Genomic DNA, 20,802 nt, shown 5'->3' on the forward strand with positions numbered 1-20,802 from the left:
AAAATTTCCCTACTTCTTTCCAAACTATCAGTGGGTGATACAAAAGAGGAAGGACTCCTACTGGAGGGCAGGGCTGGATTTCCAAACAAAATGTGGTCTAAGTGCAGGTCATTATAACATACGCTTTGGTACTGTTGGTGTGTAGCTTCAAATCTTATTTATGAAAACTCTAAAATGAGCCTATTATGGTATTTTCTGTGGAAGATTTGTTCTAGGGGGTTTGTCATGGCCTTATTCTGAGAGTGCGACTTGCTCAACGTCTCCCAGCAAATTTCCACAGCCAAGTAGGGATGTGCGCCCTGATCTCCTGGAATCCCAGACCAACATTAAAACCACTACATTCCATTTGTTGTTGTGTGCCTTCATGTAATTTCTAATTTATGGTGACCATAGGGTTTTCTAAGGCCGAGAGTATGTGATTTCTCCATGGTCACCCAGTTGGTGTTCATGGCCAATCAAGCTAGTCTTATTAAGCAACTGTCACAGCCACAAAACCTAAGGCCATCTGTCTAGGATACTGTTTTTCTTACCTTTAGCAGCAACTGATATTTGGTTATTCTTTGAACAGGTTTCAGTAAATAGGAATCCAAACTTAATTTGTGATCAAGTTTTCTCTGACACTCCTATTAAAATATAAATGAATATAAAACTGAAACACTTGTTTTCATCAGATGTATTGTACAAGACATTGATTAATTTTTGCATATATTTTTAATAGAATAGAAGGATACCTGGAAGAACACAGAGTCTGAGAACTGCCTCCACAGACTTTCAGATCGAGGTTTATTTTGACAATATTTTTCATAAATCTGAAAGTCTTCCATCTGAATGAGAGAGGAAAGGCACCGTAAATCCCAACAATCTGAGCTGTTTCTTAGATTATAAACAAAGCACACATTCTCATCTTACTGACAGACTATTAGATATTCAGCTTAATACGAATAAGCATTGAGACTTAACTTAATTCATCTAATATCTTAAAAGTGATTTTCATAGCTGTTTTCATTGTGAATCTGTGGTTCTTCAATGTTTTGGACTGTAACACCCATTATCTCTACCATAAACCACAATGGTTGAAGCTTCTGGGAATTATGGGCCCAAACATATGCATGATGATATTGTCTCACTATGGATTGTTTATATGCTTTTGCTGATATGTTTCAAGTGTAGGTAATCTATAAAAAATGTGTATTATAAATAAATATGCCATAGACAATAGAAATCAATAATGGATTTTTAAAAACCTAATTGTTTCCCTTGAACTAGCAGCAATATGAATTTTACCCTCAAAGTAATACTGTTGTAACTTTTGTGAGAAATTTGATGCATATGTTTCCCCTAGAAATCTCTAGGTTCTCCAGGGTCAATTTCCATCAGTTGTCGAACACAGAGACATTCTGCAGGGCCTCAAAAGTCCTAGAAGTTGCCATTTTGTTGATGTTGTTTTGACGTTATGCCTTGGTTTTATTGAACTGTCAACCTTTAGATCGGCAACATTTTCTGCAGCTGGTGGTTTAACCCGCTGTGCTGAGCCTGGCCCTGGATCTAGACATTCCTACAGAAATGTTCTTAAGGTAAGAAAAAAAGCCCTGCACTTCCAACCCCAGAAAATGTAGAGGCAATACTGTACAATGAATGTGGGTGTCTAAAGAAATACAAAAAGTGCTTAAAACAAAAAATTCCACTTTATATAATCTACTGGGAGAAGCATGCCAAAAAAATTCTGGCAATAGTAGCTGATCTGTGAAACATTTTATGTAACTACATTATCACAGGAACATGGAGTCTTGTAATAGGCTGAATTTTTTTTGTCTGACTTGCAAAAACAGAATAAACAGAAGCTTTTCCTAACACCTGTTATTTAATTAATTGATAATAAATGCCAAATTTTGAACCACTGATCTTCTTGCAAAACTACAGAGCTAAGACCTCTACTGCAGCAATTGACCTGAGCATGAGTCAATTTTTACTTAAATATCCCAAGTAACATACATTGTTATTGGGGTGAGGTCAATGGAAATGACATGTTATTTTGTTTTATCATGAAAGCCTAAAATAGATATGTATTATTTTATCTTTAGAAGTTTCAGGAAACATAACACAGTAATACACTTTTGATCTAGTTCACTTAAAAACTACTACTTACCCTTTCAAGGAAACACCTTCCTACCAGTTCTGGATATTCTATGTAATTTTCTAATTCTCTCAAGAATATTCTACAAAAAAATATAAGAATTTGGTTTGATAAATGATTGAAATAACCTACAAATATCTATAACATGTTTTTTTCTAATCAAAATGTAGATTAATTTCTGTAATTTCAGGAACAGAGCATATTTCCGAAGGAAAAAATACAAAATGATGTGGTCAAGGATTGTGCAAGAATGATTGAGCCTGAAGATGGTGATAGGAATTTATGTAATACCGCCACTAATGAATATATTGCTTTCCTGAGATGCATAAGCAAAATAGACAAGCCTCTGACAAGCATTACAAAACTAATTGAAGACAGCAATGGGAAGAGAAGCATATTGAGGAAACAGCAAAGATAACCAAGAAGAGAATGAACATATTGGTAAAGTGTTATGGATACTTCAGAAAACTGCACTATATAAATATTAATGCGGTTTAAAAGATTATTACATTCGAATCCTTTTAAAAATAGTTTCAGAAGCGACTTGGGAAACTGCAAATCGCTTCTGGAGTGAGTGAATTGGCCATGTGCAGAGACGTTGCCCAGGGGATGTCTATGGGAGGCTTTTCTCATGTCCCTGCATGGGAAGCTGGAGCTGACAGATGGGAACTCACCCCATCTTGTGGATTTGACCTGCCAACCTTCAGGTCGGCAGTTCAGCTAGCACAAGTGTCTAATCTATTGCACCATCGCGGCTCCTGATTCTGATCCTTATAGGCATCAATTTGGAATATATAGTCATAAAGAAGACCTGAAATAAACGACTTGACAGTTCAGAATAAATAGAAAAAAACAGACCTCCAAAGGATGGGATAGACATTAAACTGGAATTCTTTTATTTCATGCTGTCTGATGACCATTGTGTTAATGCATTTGAATAGTACAAGGCTTTACAATTCTCTAAAGAATTGTGCTGCTTTTTCTGTGTGGATTATTCTGCTTGCTGGGAAAGGTCTGAATCAAGACTGGATGGAGAGAAGAATCTTCAGTACTGAGGTATCAGTTTATATTTTCTTCCTTAATTCCAGAGATAGCAGTTCTGATCCTTAAGCAGAACTAAAGTGGTATTATGACATTAAAGGAGGCATTTTCTTGTAATTTGGACAAATGATAATCCACTAAGCCATTACTGGGAGCAGCCCAATGCCTCGGCATCTGGGAGAGGGGAGGATTTTTCCTCCCAAAGCTGCAAAAGAGAAAATTCCAAACTATTTTTGGAAATCATTCTAACCTGGTTCTACCTCTCTCCCCTGTTTTACTTTCTTCCCCTTTCTCTTTTAACCCATTGCTCTTCCCACTCTCTTGCACTCTGTGTCACATTCAGTGACGCCCTTTCTTCTTTCAAATTTACTCTTGGCATGGCCTGTGTTCTTGATTGCGATTGTTTCTGAGTGACCCAAAAAGCTGTTTGTTATCTTCAGTAACAGGCTTGGGGAGGGAACAGATGGCTAGCCTCACAGTGCCAAGAACAGATTGACATTTATTTCAGAGAAAGTAGCACTGGGAAGCTTATATGTGATCCATCTGCCCTTCCCAGACCAATAATACTAGCATTCTCCCTCGTTCTTGCTCAGTATATATCTACTTGTGCACAAGAGCGAAAATAGGCACCTATTCAATATTAATTTTATGGGGTATATATGAAGAGTTATGTTTAAGAAAAGAGCAGCTTAACTACTCTGAATGTGTTTTGTATTCATCTTGCTATTATTAACACACACACACACACACACAAAATCAAATTAGAACAAAAGGTGTTTATGGAACCTCAAAGATTATGGTATTTGTTGATAGTTATTGGAATCCACAATAAGGTGACCACAATATATTGAATAACACGAATATGCTTCTGCAAACAATCCAGGATTATGATATATATAAAAAATATTTCGGAAAGTGTATCCCACAAAAATATTTTTATATTTTTATAAATGTTACATTGTGCATGTATGAGGCACAGAAATTAACCTGTTGTGAAAGTGATAGATTTCTTCCATATTTCCAAACAATACATCCTTTTTATTTTGCAGCCCAGGTGAAATGAGGTGTGCCACTAAAGGATTGTCCATTTCTGCAGCATAGCCCTGCGACACAAAAGGAAACTAGATGAATTGCTTGCATTTGGTTTCAACATCTTCCTCTCTCTCTCCTGCAAGCCCAACTGCTTGAAGCTGATAAACACCCAGCAATATTTCAACATGAGCTATTGCCAGTTCAGATCTCTATTACACTTGCTGTTCCTCTTAGCACTAGACAAATTCTGCATAATCAGATTGAGAAATTATAAATAGTTAATTTTGAAGAATATTTTAGTTTTAAAAGGGTCTTTAAAGAAATCATATGTATCGCTATTTATACAGCTGTTAATTTCAATGTTCTAGTTCTATAGCTGAGCAGAATGACTACAGAACCTCATACTGTGACCTCTGAAGCCAATTGTTCTTTCTTCCTTCCTGAAAGAAGTTCCTGTTTATAACATCTGTTGTAGGCAACCAAACCAGAGTGTATTATTTAGCACTTGAAGAGAGGAGGAAAAACTTACTAACTTGTTTTAATCTTCATTTCAAAAACTCATGTCCTTCATTAGACACAGACAGTTATTTTTTAAGCATTTTTCTGTCTTATAAAAAGAAAATGAGGTAAGCTATGGGCTGGAAAACCTGTTTTGTCAGGGAATGTTGCTGAAAAAATACACCCTAATCCCCACTTCTTCCATGCTGCAACATCTGGGTTCATACGGATCAAGGGCAATACACTGTATCTACTCAGATATTCAAAGTGCTAAGACCCCAGTTATCTTGGGAAGTCCTTCCAAATATTAAGGCAGAAAGGAGGACTTCGACTCCAAAGGGAAAGATTCTGGTTGTATCCATCCAACAGGCACTACCTAGAAGTGGGACAAAGGAGAGAGATCCTTTCTTGAATAAGTTCCCTTCCTCGCCCAAATAAATCAAAATAAATATATTGCCCTAATCAGCAGTAGTTCTCAAAGAACAATCCACCTTGTCTTGGTAGGAGAAGACAGAGACTGGTCTTAAGATACAGAGCAAATAATCTCCCCTGAAGTCGATGCAGCAGCCCCTTGCAGGAGGCCATGTCAATACAAGGAGCTATGCTGGATCCTTCTTCTCAGTGAAATGTTTTGCAAAACTGGAAGAGCAACTCTTTTACTAAAAACATTCTGTGATTATTTTTTTGGCTGGAAAAGAAACCCCTCAGTCCACAAAAATTTGGTTCAGATACCATATAACTTAGTGCATGTATATATCAAGTGAGAAATTAGAAAATAACATAATGATGACTTAGATTGGTCCTGGAGTATGACTTTGTGTGATTTTAACTGCTGCTTTAATGTTTGATGTTTTAATTGATTTGGATTTAATCCATTTTTTTATTTATCAATATGTATATTTACATGTGGCACCAAATTGTTGCCTTTGTAAGGCTGCTCTGAGTCCCCTCCGGGGTGAGAAGGACAGGGTACAAATGGGTTAAATAAATAAGCAAATTAGTGTGGATTGTGTACTCTACTGCAAAACTCATCAAGAAACATATTTTAATGTAGCTCTTCTTAAATGCCTACCTCAAGAACACACAGAAGCTCTTCCACATAAGCTCGTTCAGTTTCAAGAAGTTCATTAATAACGTGTCTGTGAATATTGGGAATAAATGAAGAAAAAAGTGATTGCTCAAATTTCAGTATTTTCATATATTATTCAAAAATTGCACTGAAGATGAAGGGGGTTATGATACAGACCAACAACTACAAATAACTGCATCTTTTCGAACTTTAAAAGTGTGCTAAAATAGTATCAACGGAATTGTTTCACCATATACGGCGTAATACAGAAAATTGCTCAAATCAAAGAAAATCTCAGGTTACAATCTAATAGATAATCGTATATTTGAATTTGATTATAGTACATTTGAACTATTAGCCACTCATGCTACATTTTAATAGAATGATTTAAATTTGATGTTTACTAGGCTTGGGTGATCAAGGAAAAATTTGGTTCTAAACTCGTTTCATTTCTAGGGAGCACTGGTGTTTCTTTTATTTTTTACTTACAAAATTTCCAATTTCAAAAATTCGAAATTTACAAAATTTTGTTAATTATGAATCGATTCGTTAATGAGGTGGGCGTGGCCTCGCCCGGCTCCTCCTGAAGGCCACGCCACCTCATCCCCCTATCACCCATCGCTCTTTGCAGGCAGCCAGGGCAGGGGAACTGTAAGATTGCTTTAGAAATCGCCAGCTCCTCCTGGAGGCCACGCCTACCTCATCCCCCTGTCACCCATCACCCTTTGCAGGCAGCAAAGGCAAGGGAACTGTAAGATTTCTAAAGCAATCTTAGAGTTCCCCTGCCCTTGCTGCCGGCAAAGGGCAATGGATGGCTGGGGGATGAGGTGGGCGTGGCCTTGCCGGCTCCTCCTGGAGGCCACGCCCACCTCGCAAAGCCGGCCTCGCAAAGCCGGCGGATGCAAAGAGGGAGGAGGTGGGGTGGGAAACAGCTGTTCCTCAAGGTCACGCCCCCTGCATTTACGATTCACTGGCGGATTGTAAGGAAGATGGCGGACGCAAGCTCTGATATGGGCAAAACACTTCCGGGTTGCTGAAACGTGTCAATATCGTTTCTAATTATTAAAAAATAATGAAATTAAAACGAATAACGAAAATAATGACTTGGATCGCCCAAGCCTAATGTTTACAAAGCCTCAGCATGACACCATTGCAGAAAATTACACAAGTATTCCTATATTGCATGTACTTCAGCATCTAAAGCTGCACTCACTTCCGCAAGACAGCTAGATTTTCTTCATCATCCATCACAGAGCCCCCTCTAGTTTGGTGGATTTCACTTAATTCACTCTGAAAAAGACAGCAAAAGAAAAAATTATTACAATATATACCAAACACAGATCCAGACTCTAAGTCGGTTGTTTCTTTTCCTTCCAAAATATCTTGAGCAGGGGTCCTCAAACTTTTTAAACAGAGGGCCAGGTCACAGTCTCTCAAACTGTTGGAGGGCCGGATTATAATTTGAAAAAAAAATGAATGAATTCCTATGCACACTGCACATATGTTATTTGTAGTGCAAAAAACACTTTAAAACAATACAATAATTAAAATGAAGAACAATTTTAACAAATATAAACTCATTAGTATCTCAATGGGAAGTGTGGGCCTGCTTTTGGCTCATGAGATAGGATTGTTGTTGTTGTGTGCTTTCGTTTCAGACTTAGGTTGACCCTAAGTGAGGGCCGGGTAAATTACCTTGGAGGGCTGCATCCGCCCCCCGGGCCTTAGTTTGAGGACCCCTGATCTTGAAGATGGCTGGGAGGGTTCAATGAAAAGGCTATAGTAAATCTTCCTCTTGGCTGTTGTTCTGCTGTGGCAGCCCAAGAACTTCGAATCATAGAATAAATCTTAGAGTTGGAAGAGACCTTGTGGGCCATCCCGTCCAACCCCTTGCCAAGAAGCAGGAAAATCACATTCAAAGCTTGAGAGGTAAACATGGTTCTTGAAATCCCATGTGGGATGAGGGCAGCTGTGGTGGGGAGTTTTAGAGGAAGCATGGAAAGCAAAGAAAGGTTTAACTTTACCCATTTTCCCAGTCATATTTCCCCACTAAATAACATCTTCCTGGGAACACTTTGGAATGGAGGATGACCCATCTTGCTAGCATTGTGCACAGATGGAATAAAAAAGTATTTCAGCTTTCACTTAAAACACAAAAATTGTTCTAAAATATATTTTAAAAACCAAGCATGTGTTTGAAAAATAAATATTTATGAAAAATAAGTGAAGCACTTTTGTGTCTGAAGTGGAGAAATGGAATTTAGAATACACATGCATCTTGGGTTTCAACTTTTTGAAATTCCATTGATAAAACAGGTTTAGATGTTCCCTTCATTTCTTCCCCATCAAGTAATTATCTACCACTTTTCAAGGCTCTCAATAGATCTCAGGAGATGGAGATTTATATATGCACTTAACTGACTAACAAATGGAGTGCATGGTACCAGAGTCACCACACCTGATTTTCAAAAACTGTGTTGACATAGTGCACACCCCTATAATATCAAGCTCCCGGAAAGTGCCAAACTGTATTCCTGCCTCTGGTGCACCCATTTCAGCTTCTTCAAAGCTTAAAAACCTATGATCGTATTCAAATTGTTTTCATAAGCATGGGATCAAATGCACAAATTGAAAACAATACTATGAAACTTGTCTTGTTCTCTTAAATGTAAAATAAAAACAAGCAAACAAAAAAAAAACACCTTCCTGCAGTGAAATTAACATGCTAACATTCAAGGAACAAAACCTATTCAACCCACCCACCTGCTGACAAACTATAAATATACCTTGGCTCTTCTGAAGCTGATTCTCTGGATCATAGGATTGTCAAGACTGGATGGATCTTCAGAATCTCTTTGAGGCCCTAGAGTATGAAATAGAAGCCAACAATGGAGATACAGGCATTAGCTAAAGGGAAAAACACACTTGGGAAATTAATTTTGTGGTTTGTTTTCAGTACTTCACAGCAATCTAGTCACTCATTTGCATACCTGGAGAAGGACAAGGTGATTTGAGAGAGACCTCTGGCCGAGGGGCCACAGGCTGAACTGGACGAGTCTGCTTGGCAGCCAACTTCTTAAGACTGACCTGCCTCTTTTGAAACATTTCTCCCATGCTTTCTTGCTTCTGAAAAACTTTTTGTATGTGTTCCTGCAGCATAACCCAGAAATACCCAACATCATTTTCAACATCGTCTTATTTGACAATTGATGCACAATCAGATTGGAGTGCACTTGCTTCTGATCAGCTTGAGTATAAAAATGAGGGACAAATAATGTGCCCTGTTTTTAAAGTACATACTATTTTCATCCATTATACAGAATAGGACTCTAATACAACTAGATCAAGATCCTACTGTGGAATTGCTGCTCTGCTTTTCAAAATGGCCTCCTGATTGTCTTGCCATGTTTACTAGTTACGTAACTATTGTCCTATATTCAACCTGCTTCTCTATCAATATGTGGGCAGAAGCTGACTTGAATAAAGGGGTGGTATTGCTTATACTTCTCACATTGCAGCCCTACACAGTGTTCATAAGGGTTGCTTAAGGGCTGAAGTGGAAGGTTGACAGCCATGAAAGAGGAAAAAATCAGGTACAAATCCCCCTATATATGACCACAACTGCTTCTATATAAATAGGTACTAGGATCTGAACCATGCGGTTTTTCATCAGTTGCTGAGCCAATGAAGTTTTGAAAAAAATTGAATATATTGATGCACAATATAAAACCCTAACAGAATGTGAGACTAGAATAACCACATGTGTCTACGTATTCACGACTATCAAAGACCACGATGCACATCCTGGTATCAAGATTACCATTAATTCCTCACTAAGGATAGCTTCATATTCTCTGTACAAATCATTCAGTTCCTTGAGTTTATATTCTCTGCCAGTATCCAAAAATTTCTCAATCTCCTGTAAAGCTGATTCTGCTCCATCTTGCGTCTGGCATTTGTCTACAAGTTGGGAAGCCAACAAGTAAATTCCTTCATCACACCACCTCATGGACTGCAGACACAAAGAGGAGATAAGAAGAAAATAGAGAAAGTAAACACCCTTGGCTGAAAACCAAGTACAATATATTGAAAATGATCAAACATTTGGATTACATTTCCTCTATATAACCCCTAATCTACTGGTACCATTTGAATCTGATAACACATTGTCCTCCTTCATTCACACTTTTCAGGCTGCTTCTCCTTGATTCCCTATGAGTTCAAGCAATAAACGCATCTGCTTTACTCTGATATAACTCTCTTAATTCTAAGGTAAGTAAAAAAGTAAAGGTTTCCCCTTGACATTAAGTCCAGTTATGTCCAACTCTTGGGGGGGGGGGTGCTTATCAGCTGAAGAGCTGGCGTTGTCTGTAGGTCATGTGGCTGGAATGACTGCATGGAGCGCCATTACCTTCCCACCAGAGTGGTACCTATTGATCTACTCACATTTGCATGTTTTTGAACTGCCAGGTTGCCAGAAGCTGGGCCTAGCATCAGGAGCTCACCCCACTCACTGGATTCAAATTGCCGACCTTTCAGTCAGCAAGTGTAACCCTCTGTGCCACCGGGGGCTTCTTAATTCAAAGGTGCGGCAGAAAATAAAAATAAAATTCTGAATTGGGAAAGGCCCCGTTCATATTTCTAAAAAAATGAAAGTGTGAAGGGATACAGAAATCCCTTCACACTTTCAAAAGACCTTTTACCTTCAATTCCCACTACTAAGAAAATCTGATTTGTGTCATTTCAACAGTTCTAAATACTACGGCTGAAATCCACATGGGTAACCCCCAACCCAAATAACCATTTTGTGGGAAATGAAAACCAGGCATTCAAAGCAGCAAAGATAACATGTCTGCCTCTGACGAAAAGACTTGAAGAGAGTCTGCTCCAGGAAATGATAGGGAAAGCCACAGTCATCTAATCTGCTATAAAGCTTCCTTTCCTGATCTCCTAATTATGCTTTTCTTGTTTCTTGATCTTCTTGTTGGGATGTTTGTGCAGCCTTCTGAGAGTTGAATTGGACTTGATCTTTGACTCGCCCTCTAGCTAGGCATTCCTGCAGGAAAGAAGCAATTCATCTGCCACCCCATGAAGGAAATAGTAAGTGACAGGTGAAGCAAGCTTATCACATATCTGCATGTATAGCAGCAAATGAGAAGAGGAAACAATGAGGTTAGGGTTACCTTCTCCAGCCGGCTATGAAGTTCAAAAGAATGATTGAGGAGAGCCCTTATTTTATTTGCTTGTGCAGCAATCATGCCACAGTGTTGCTGGAGTTCATTGCACTTTGGGAGGATGGAGTCCACAGCATAATGATTGTTCTGTATAAACTGATCGGCTGTCGAAATGAGCATCCTGGCCTTTTCCAGAACATCCTACAAAAATGGACAAACCAAGAGAATGTAAGGTGGTCACTCTTTACAGATGAAGTTTCTTTCAAAAATATGGGATATGAAAAAAATCAAATCTTTACATGAGATTTGCTTTCAAAGTTGGCAAGGTCTTTCAAAATGTGTTCAACATGCGAGCAGCTGTTTCCCATTTCTGTGAAACGAGATAACCTTTCAGACACAGCATCTAGATCAGATTTGACCTGAAATGAAAAATCATTATGTATCAGTGAAAGCATGAAAAAACATACTTCACTACATGACTTCAATCAATAATCAATTAAATAATCTCAGTTCAGTTAGTTATAAGAATATCAAAGAAACTAAGGTGCTAGGCTATCTGCCTTTTCAGGTATTGAACATTAGGATCATGGTCAAAGAAATGTATATATGAGGATCTATAAAATGATATCTCTTGCAGACGTCTTCCATGGCCCTTGGAATTGAAACACTATCAATCGTAGAAAGCCTTTCGAGCCCTTTCACTGGAAACCTTGTTAAATCAATACAAGGTTGAGCATTCCTTATCTGGATTTTCAAAATCTGAAATTGTCTATATGGGTATTTGAGATAGTGGAACTTTTGCTTTAAGATGGTTTGGTGTATTCAATCTTTGTTTAATGTACAACATTATTTTCTTCAAGATAGCTCTTTATGTACACATATGAAAATACTGGTATTCCAAAAATATGGAAAAGTCCAAAATCCAAAACACTTCAGGGACCAAGAATTTTGGATAAGAGATACTTAACTTGAACTACGGAGCTTATATAAACAATTTTAAATATATAAATCTCACTTGTCAGGTTCCCAACAGCCCTCACAACCTCTGAGGAAGCCTGCCATAGATGTAGGCGAAACGGCAGGAGAGAATGCTTCTGGAACATGGCCATATAGCAACCCAATCTTTAAATTTCCAGCCCTCATTCATATAATTTTATTGTATCTCATCTGTTACATATTTCAATTATTAAAAATAATGTTTGAATATTACAGATTTTCATTTGTTATTCTTAATTTTTCATTACTTTAATGAATGATTCACTTAATGAAATATCAATTGTATTGTGAGTATTAAAAAATCTCATTTCATACCACTACCTGAGACAAAGTACATTTAAAATGAATGGTAGATAAATGAAAAAACAAAAACAAAACAAGAACGAGGTAATACAAGACTCAAAATATAACTGGTGTGTATTGTCGAAGGCTTTCATGGCTGAAATCACTAGGTTCTTGTGGGGTTTTTCGAGCTATAGGGCCATGTTCTAGAGGCATTTCTCCTGACGTTTCACCTGCATCTATGGCAAGCATCCTCAGAGGTAGTGAGGTCTGTTGGAAATAGGACAATGGGTTTATCTATCTGTGGAATGGCTGGGGTGGGGCAAAGAGCTCTTCTCTGCTAGAGCTAGGTGTGAATGTTTCAACTGACCACCTTCATTAGCATTTGAAGGCCTGCCTGAGCCTGGGAAAATCTTTTGTTGAGAGGTGTTAAGATGTGCCTGGTTGTTTCCTCTCTGCTGTTTTGCTGTTGTAATTTTCGAGTTTTTTAATACTGGTAGCCAGATTTTGTTCATTTTCATGGTCTCTTCCTTTCTGTTGAAATTGTCCACATGCTTGTGGATTTCAATGGCTTCTCTGTGTAGTCTGACATGGTGGTTGTTGGTGTGGTCCAGCATTTCTGGTGTACTGTCTTTGACCTTTGTTGACACTAACTACACTAAATTTTTATTAACATTAAAATTCATCACCTCTTTGAAATCCAGTTCAAAATGTCTAAGTTGTAAGCACTGCTCAAGTTTCTGTTGGTGTTTAGACCAAAATTCATCAAAGGCTGTTGCTGTTTCATCTAGCTGAGCTAGAAGCCTTTAAAAAAGGAAAATAAGGTTAATGACTACATCAAATACATTGGAACAACAGGTGGGGAACTTGTAGCCCTGCAGATGCTCTAGGATTGCAACTCCTAACATCCCTGTGTTGGCAAGGGTTGATAGGATTTGCAGACTAAACGCATGTGGAGAATCACACAGTCCTTATCCCTGTTGTAAGTGAAACAGAATCTGTAATTTTATTGGAATTATGGCAATTGTTTAAATATAAGAGGCTTGAAAGCAAATGCACAGGACTTGCTTTCATGTAGAACCTGGACCTCAGAAGGATACTATAAAACTACATTTGATTCAATAAAACGACTGAAGAAAGGCATTTAGTAAAAGAATGAGACATTTCTAGCTGCATAGCATTTGTTGGAATGACTTGCAGCTGTACTTATATAATTCCCAGGTTCTTGGCATAAATTTAGATATAGGTTCTAGAGGTGAGAATGATATTGCCATCTATTTTAATATTGTCATATGGTGTCAAAGTTTCAAAAAATGTAGTTCCAGAAAGTTTTTCTCTTCTCATGCATGGCTGGTTCATGGGTGTTGTTTACTGGAAATATAAACATGCTGGAAATACTATATCCCTAAGAATCAAAATGTTTTGCTACAAGTTCCTTCAGTTGCAACTTCTGATTTATAGACATGTGTGTGAATGTTACTGCTATCATTTTTTGTGTGTCTTCCTTTTATTTGGAAGCACAAAATAGGAAACGCCCTCCCCACACAAAAATCTGCTTGACATGAAAAGCTGCTTTTGTGTGCAACCGAACTTGCTTCCTTGCCTTGGAAAGTGAGTGCATGTTTGGTGGGGTGTTCAGGCAGGTTTGGAGCTCAGTTGCAGGCACACTCCAAGCCTGCTTGCACGCCCTGTCATACACACTCTCTCGAATGACCGGAACAAGCCTGCAGCTGAGCACCCCTTACTCCAGAAGAAGAGGCACTCAGCTGCAGGCACTGGCAGGTGTGTATGCTTTCCGGGCCTGCCTGCACGCCTCGCCGTACATGCACTCTCTTTCCAAGGAGAGTGAGTGTGTGGCAGGGCATGCAGGTAGGCCCAGAAAGTGAGCACCAGTGCCTACAGTCAAGCGCCTCTTACTCTAAAGTAGAAACAGTAGGTGTCATGAAAGAAGAACTCATGCCAGGAAGGGGGGGGGGGCAGTGGGTGGGAACCCTCCTCCCCATAATGGTCCAATTTTCAGGCTCTGAAACGAATGAACCGAAAACAAACCAACCCTGCAATAATTAAGCCAATATCTCCACTCATTGCCAGGTTGTTTCTTGTTCTCATAGTGTAGTAGTACTAGAAACCTTCCTTTGGGATGCAACAACTTGCACAGTCTTTTGTTAAACTGTGTTGTTTCCCCTTAACAAAATATTCATCTTGCTGTGAGGCTATTTGTGTAGTTGTAAAAAGCTATCAAAACACAATACTTTACACTCTGATTGGATATTATAATTGTTTTAGGGAAGAGTGAGTGTGCAACACATGCATGCAGCAGTGAAATACGAACTTAGATGTCACTTTGAAGAGGAACATGGATGCAATATATTCATGAAATTAAATTCAGAGACCAATGAGCATTTATGTGAAATGCTAGATTTGGCTTACCTTTCCACAGTGACTTGGTTTTCCACTTGATCTGGATTCAGCTTATACTCTGGGTTTTCAAGAACTGGTTTCCTAATACTATGGAGAATATCATGGCCTTCATCTACTGCTATCCTTAGATCCTCCTGCAGAAAAAGTAGATGACCAGAGATGAGCTTTTTTTAAAAAAAGTCACAGTTCTATAAAATGTGAAATCATAAAAATTACTTTAGAGCAAAATGGTAATCTGTAGATTGGTGCCAGTCTGTGAACCAGTCTTGTTCAAAGAGAGTTTCCAGGAAAAAAACTTGCAGCCAAAACACACATATATTGTAAAAGTCCCTGGCACAGCATACATTCAGCCTTCCATGTACCCAAGTTTCCAGACTTGGGTACTAAGACTTGCTAGCAGTGGGATTGGAGTGATCTGTATTAAGACTGGTAGATACTAATACAGAATGCTCTTTCCAAGTACAACCTCTTCAAAGGTATCTGAAGTAGAGACCCCTGCATCTCCACTGACCTTTTCCCTTGGCTCACTGGGGGAGATAGTGGGAATGGAAGGCGCTCGAGCCCTTTCCAATGAAGACTACTGGGATTTGGGCTAGTGTGTGGATAAGCAGACATGGGCACATTCTCCAAAAGGTAATGTCTATAGGTTACAAGATTGTATAAATTATGTAACTTTTGAGTAATTATCCAGCAGATCACACATCCCACATTATGTGTATTTGAAGAAATAGTGTAAAGCTTTTAACAAGGCACTATATAACACAATATCCATTTCAACACAACGGCTTCAAATGTAGATGAGTGTGTGTATATTACACATTCTAATATAATGATACTATACTTTTTCTAGCTTTGTTTCACATTTGTTGAAAGTTTTTTTGCAATTTAAATAATTGACAATGCTATTTAAAATAATTAACATTTCTGATCAATAATCCAGACACTAACTAACAATGCTACAAGTAAAGCCATTTTATAATAATTTCTCTGGCAAAACTATAATTTGCAAAAATTGCAAGTTTGTTTTAATTCCTGCAAACCATAGCTTATAAGGGGGAGGGGAGAAAGGAAGCAAAATATTATATAATATAGCTATTATAGCTATATTGCTACATAACTATTATTATTTCCCAAGATATCTGTGGAGAACTGGATAGTGGGTACAGTTGAATCATTGTATTGGATACTAGGAGGAGGATTCCACAGATTAATTAAAAGGAATATGTCCAGAATATATGTGGCAAAAAAGCTAAAACTTCTTTGACAGCTGTAAGTAAAATGATCTTACATGGTGCCCACTAAAGCCATTATATATACATCACATACCTTCATTTTGACTTTGCTTTCAGTATGGGCTGTAAGGAGGGACCTGGTAGACTCCACATCATTTGGCAATTCTGTTTCTGCCAGTTCAGCTCCAAAAGAGCGAAGCGTCTGTGCTGTCTGCTTCACCATTCGAGCAAAGCTCTCTATAGCCTTATGGGTTAAAAGAATGTTACATAGACTCAGACAAGTATATTTATCTTTACAATAATAAATAAAGGGACTATACACCTGATTCAAAGTAAGTATCAATGTTCATAAACAAAAATACACTCAGCAGGCCCGTAGCCAGGATTTTGATTCGGGGGGGGGGGGGGGAAGCTGACCTCTAGCAAACCTTTTGTATCATTATCCCAATACCCCTATGCATATGGGATATATTGAGCATGGTGATCCGATCATGATATGAATAAACATGACAGTTTAAATAATGTACCAGTAAAGCCTTCTCGCGGACCACCCTGAGAATTTGGGGGGGGGGGGGCTGAAGCCTCTCAAGCCCCCCTCCTCCGGCTACATGCCTGACACCCAGGATTACATTTCTAACTATACATTTTTTTCAGCCTCTAATCAATGGGAACTGTTTCACATATGAATTACATTCTTTTAGTTGTATCAAAATGCATAAATAAAAATACCTCCAGCATTAGATTTTTAACTGCACATTATTTCTAGCTTCCAATCACTGGAAGCTAGAAATACAATTTATTTTAAGTGCCATTTTATCTGGAGATATTGTTGAAGCTCAAAACTCTCTTTTGACAATATGCTATAGATTTCTTGGCCCTGAAATCATCACTCCCAAATTCATTATTCATGATATTTGGCTACAGGATGGCAATGAGGTAGCTGGGATTCCTCCAAGATTCCTGCACTTTTTCATTTATATTTATGAGCCCATACCATTAGTAATGGGACGTACAACAGTAAGGCCCACTGGTGCAAGCTGCTGGGCAAAGGGGGCAGGAACTACTTACAGTGCGATGGGTCAGCCACCTGTCGTGGCAGTAATCCAGAGTGCCACCAAGATCCTCGGTTAGCTGTGTTCTGTCAATGTAACTGTTTAACTCGGCTAGTGAGCTCAGCATTATGATCTACCACACAGAAGAAAGAAAACAAAATGGACAATTAGAATTTGTTCAGGATTTTTGTTTTGCCAGTTACTGGAACCAGAATATTTCAGCCAGACTATGACATACCAGATGAGTACATGTTTTTCTGTATATGGTGGCAATGTTCAAACTATTTCTTAAAATCAGAAGCATAGCAACTCTGTACAGAGAAATTGTGGCACCTTATTAAAAGCTCATGCAAGTAATACTTCGTATTTATGTTGCTGTTGTTGTTGATTACCTTCAAATTATTTCCTATCTATGGTAACTCTACAGTGAACCTACCACAGGGTTTTGTTGTCAAGATTTATTCAGAAGAGACGTGTGTTCTTCTGAGTATTTTTCTGAGATTGGGAGACTGTGAGTTGTCCAAAATCATTAAGCAAGTTTCATGGCGGAGCCACAAACCAAAGTTCAAACCACTATACTATACTGGCTTCTGTATTATATTAACAGCTCAAAGAGGATGGGAAAGGTGTTGTGGCACTTTTTTTTTGCAATTATTACAAAACAATACACAACCTCTCATGACAGTAACCTGTCTCATTGACATAATCTGGAATAAGTCCAGCTATCTGGTTTATTTGCTGGTCTCCATTTCTCCAGGGGCAAAGCACATTGTTGCCTGTGAGAGGGAACTCATGGATATAGTATAACCATCTTGGAACTCTGTCGCTAGAGACACTGCTATATTTCTATTGTTTTAATGCATTTAACTGCATTAAGGGAGGGTGAAATTTGAAGGACAGCATACAAAAGTATAAATGGCCATCTACAACAATTCTTTGGCAATGGGGAAAATGTTGATGCACACCCTCCAAAGACATTGTTATATATGTGTTAATAGCATTATTCTACTCTATTAACCCTTACCATATAAATGGTATACCCTGGACTAGATTTAATAATGAGAACTACTAGTGCAATGCAATATATGTTTACTCAGGAGCACATTCCTGTGTGGAGTAGACCTTATTGCTCTTGTGAAGTCTACCTGGACCTGATATGATTAGCTTTTCAGCATTCGTTTAAGGTATCTTGGGGGATTTTGCAATTACATCTTTCATTTAATGCTAAAGTTATTTCCATGTCCTTATCTATCTGTAAGTATGGTTAGATTTTCATATCCATATCTATTTGAAAGCATAGTTGAGTTGCATTGTGAGTAAATACCTCAGTTGAGGACTGCCAATGAATACGTACTAGGTAGCATGCATTTTAGAAGAAAGTACTGGCAAAACCATCTCTATTCCTTGCCTAGGAAAACCCTATGAAACCCATGGGATCACTGTAGGTCAACAAGTGATCTGGAGGCACATATAGACATATACGAGTAAATAAACTAAGAAGGATTGTCAATATAAATTTTGCCAATCAGAGAAATTTACAGTAAGAGCTGACCAACTACAAAGCAGGAGCCTGCCAAGGTAATGATTCAACTATATGAGTGACATTTATAACATCAATTTACCACTCTGTAAACATTTACCACTCTTTTGCAACACAGAATATATTGAAATACAAAGCCATTTATCTTTAATGAGATAACACTCTTAAAAACCAGGTAACAGGTGGTTGGCGCAACACAGTTTACCCGATTAATCTAAAAATATCAATTCTTGTACATACAGGAAAATATCAAGGAGGAGGTCATCTACACTTTTTTATTTTTCAAGTATTCTTATTACTCCATTACACAAATTCACAAATCACAAATGCAAAGAAAAGGCAGGAAATACTAACCGGTAGCTTCATCTTATAGTCATCTTTATGGAATTTGAATGCAATGTCAAAGAGAGTTCTGTGCAAGAATCCCGTGGGTCGCAAAACCAAGACTAACTGAAGATTTCCTGGAAACGATGCCTGTGAAAGACATTACATATAACTACTATATTAAAATTAATTGAACATTTTGAAATCTTTTGTAACACTTATTCATATTTTATTCGAAGTCAAAGTCATCTCAAATTTTAATGTATCACCAAGATCATAAATAAAAATCTCCCAACTATAATTTGAAACATAAACCAATAGATACACAGTAGATGACTGCATTAATCTAAATCATAGTTAGCATAAACCATGATTTGTAAAACCCACTTGAGTTCAAGCCATGATCTTTGAAACTGATCCATAGCAGAACACAAACCACGGATTGTCCATCCTCACATCACACCAAACCATTACTAAGCGCCTTTAATCTTGGTGTCTTATATTGTCTAAATAATAAATATTGAATGGTAGATTTGCATAACATGACATGCAGGTAATCAATCAAGTTCAGTTTGCTGGGAATGAATCAATATGTTGGCAACCTCATTTGCACTGGAAGTCAGAAGAAACTAGGATCTGTGAGATAAATATGAATTGTAACATAACATTCAATGAGATCAAGTATGACAAAATGTTTACATGATTAATAGAAAGCTGGATTTCTAGAGAAAATCTAATATTTAAAAAAGAAACAAAGAAAGCTGGATTTTAAACTATTAAGTAACTATTTCTACTATTTATTTAATATTTGGGTCACTACCTTGGTTCACTACATGCTAAATAAGAACTCTGCTGTATAACACCACTAATATCTGTATTACTAAAGAAAATAAAAGAACAGATGGCTTCCCACCATTGACGCATAAGATGATGTGAGGGTGAATAGAATAGAATGCTGTTCACTCACCTGGCAACAAAATTTCCATTACTATGCACATTATTACATTTGCTCTGATTGCTAGAAAACTCATGCAGAGGCACCAAAATATTTAGCTTGGTAAACAGAATGGACCCTTGCTTTTTAAAGCAACCTGTACCTGTTTTTAATTTGAGGTGGTGGCGTCTTAGTGTCCCTTTAGTACTAACAGGGAACTTTTAGAAATTGTAAACACATTTGGTTATCTGCTTTTAGGTATATTAAGCTAATTCTGTATTTTTAATGAATTTTGTATTTTATTGTAGCATACTACATTGTAAAGGCTACTAAACAGTAAAGTTGCCATTACAAATAGAAATAGCCGAACTGAGAAAATTGAAGAAAAAATAAACTTTTTTGGGTCTGTGGGTACATAAATAAATATAAGAAAGTCTAGGGGGAACCACCTTTGCCTTCCTCTTCCAATACCACCCCCAAAAGCTTCTTGTGCTTCTAATGGCTATTATTGTGTTTGGGGACGTTTCCTGTTGCCCCTCCTGTTTCAGACCAAAATCACCCTATAGATTTCTATGGCTGGATGGGGATTTGAACCCTGATCTCCAGAGTAACAGTCTAATGCTCCAACCACTATATTTTGCTAGCTCTCTTCTAAATCTCAAGATTGCACGAAATTTATTTGCCCAAGAAATTGAAAACAAGATAAGAATTCAATGTGAGCTCCAAATATGTGACTCCCATTTTCCAAGAAGAAAATTGAAAAAATACTCACAAAACAGATATCTGGGCAGATGAGTTTGTATTGCCAGTGAAGAAAAGCATGGCATGCTTACTGAATCCAAAATAAAATAAAATTTCCAGGTACAGGTTTTCAGCCTTGTTGCAAAGTCTTGGGACTAGTAACTATTTTAGAGGCATATCATTTGGATTCTAGATTTTAAAAGTTTATTCATGGTCTCCAAAAATAGAAAAGATATCTCTTTCTCTTTAATTATGCCAGACTACAGAAAGACTCAGTACTATGTCAAATACTGCAGCCAGGATGATATTAGGGCCACTAAAATATTTATATG

At 37.8% G+C, this 20,802-nt stretch overlaps 1 protein-coding gene across 9 annotated transcripts in view; it reads right to left on the minus strand.

The window, feature by feature from the left end:
• Nucleotides 1–20,802, minus strand: part of MCF2L (MCF.2 cell line derived transforming sequence like) — a 131,457-nt gene that overhangs the window by 23,211 nt on the left and 87,444 nt on the right. For all 9 annotated transcript variants that reach the window (XM_060769630.2, XM_060769627.2, XM_060769625.2 and 6 more), the window contains 16 exons: nt 18,826–18,945; nt 16,948–17,064; nt 15,974–16,123; nt 14,657–14,781; nt 12,916–13,030; nt 11,248–11,367; nt 10,958–11,149; nt 9,595–9,786; nt 8,765–8,924; nt 8,561–8,637; nt 6,988–7,064; nt 5,778–5,844; nt 4,163–4,278; nt 2,147–2,216; nt 732–824; nt 531–623 (listed from right to left, as the gene is read on the minus strand). In XM_060769630.2, coding sequence (XP_060625613.2) covers nt 531–623; nt 732–824; nt 2,147–2,216; nt 4,163–4,278; nt 5,778–5,844; nt 6,988–7,064; nt 8,561–8,637; nt 8,765–8,924; nt 9,595–9,786; nt 10,958–11,149; nt 11,248–11,367; nt 12,916–13,030; nt 14,657–14,781; nt 15,974–16,123; nt 16,948–17,064; nt 18,826–18,945 — 1,884 coding nt within the window. The remainder of the gene's footprint in view (nt 1–530; nt 624–731; nt 825–2,146; nt 2,217–4,162; nt 4,279–5,777; nt 5,845–6,987; nt 7,065–8,560; nt 8,638–8,764; nt 8,925–9,594; nt 9,787–10,957; nt 11,150–11,247; nt 11,368–12,915; nt 13,031–14,656; nt 14,782–15,973; nt 16,124–16,947; nt 17,065–18,825; nt 18,946–20,802) is intronic.

Source organism: Anolis sagrei, chromosome 3, assembly GCF_037176765.1.
Source record: "Anolis sagrei isolate rAnoSag1 chromosome 3, rAnoSag1.mat, whole genome shotgun sequence".
Lineage (NCBI taxonomy): Eukaryota > Metazoa > Chordata > Lepidosauria > Squamata > Dactyloidae > Anolis > Anolis sagrei.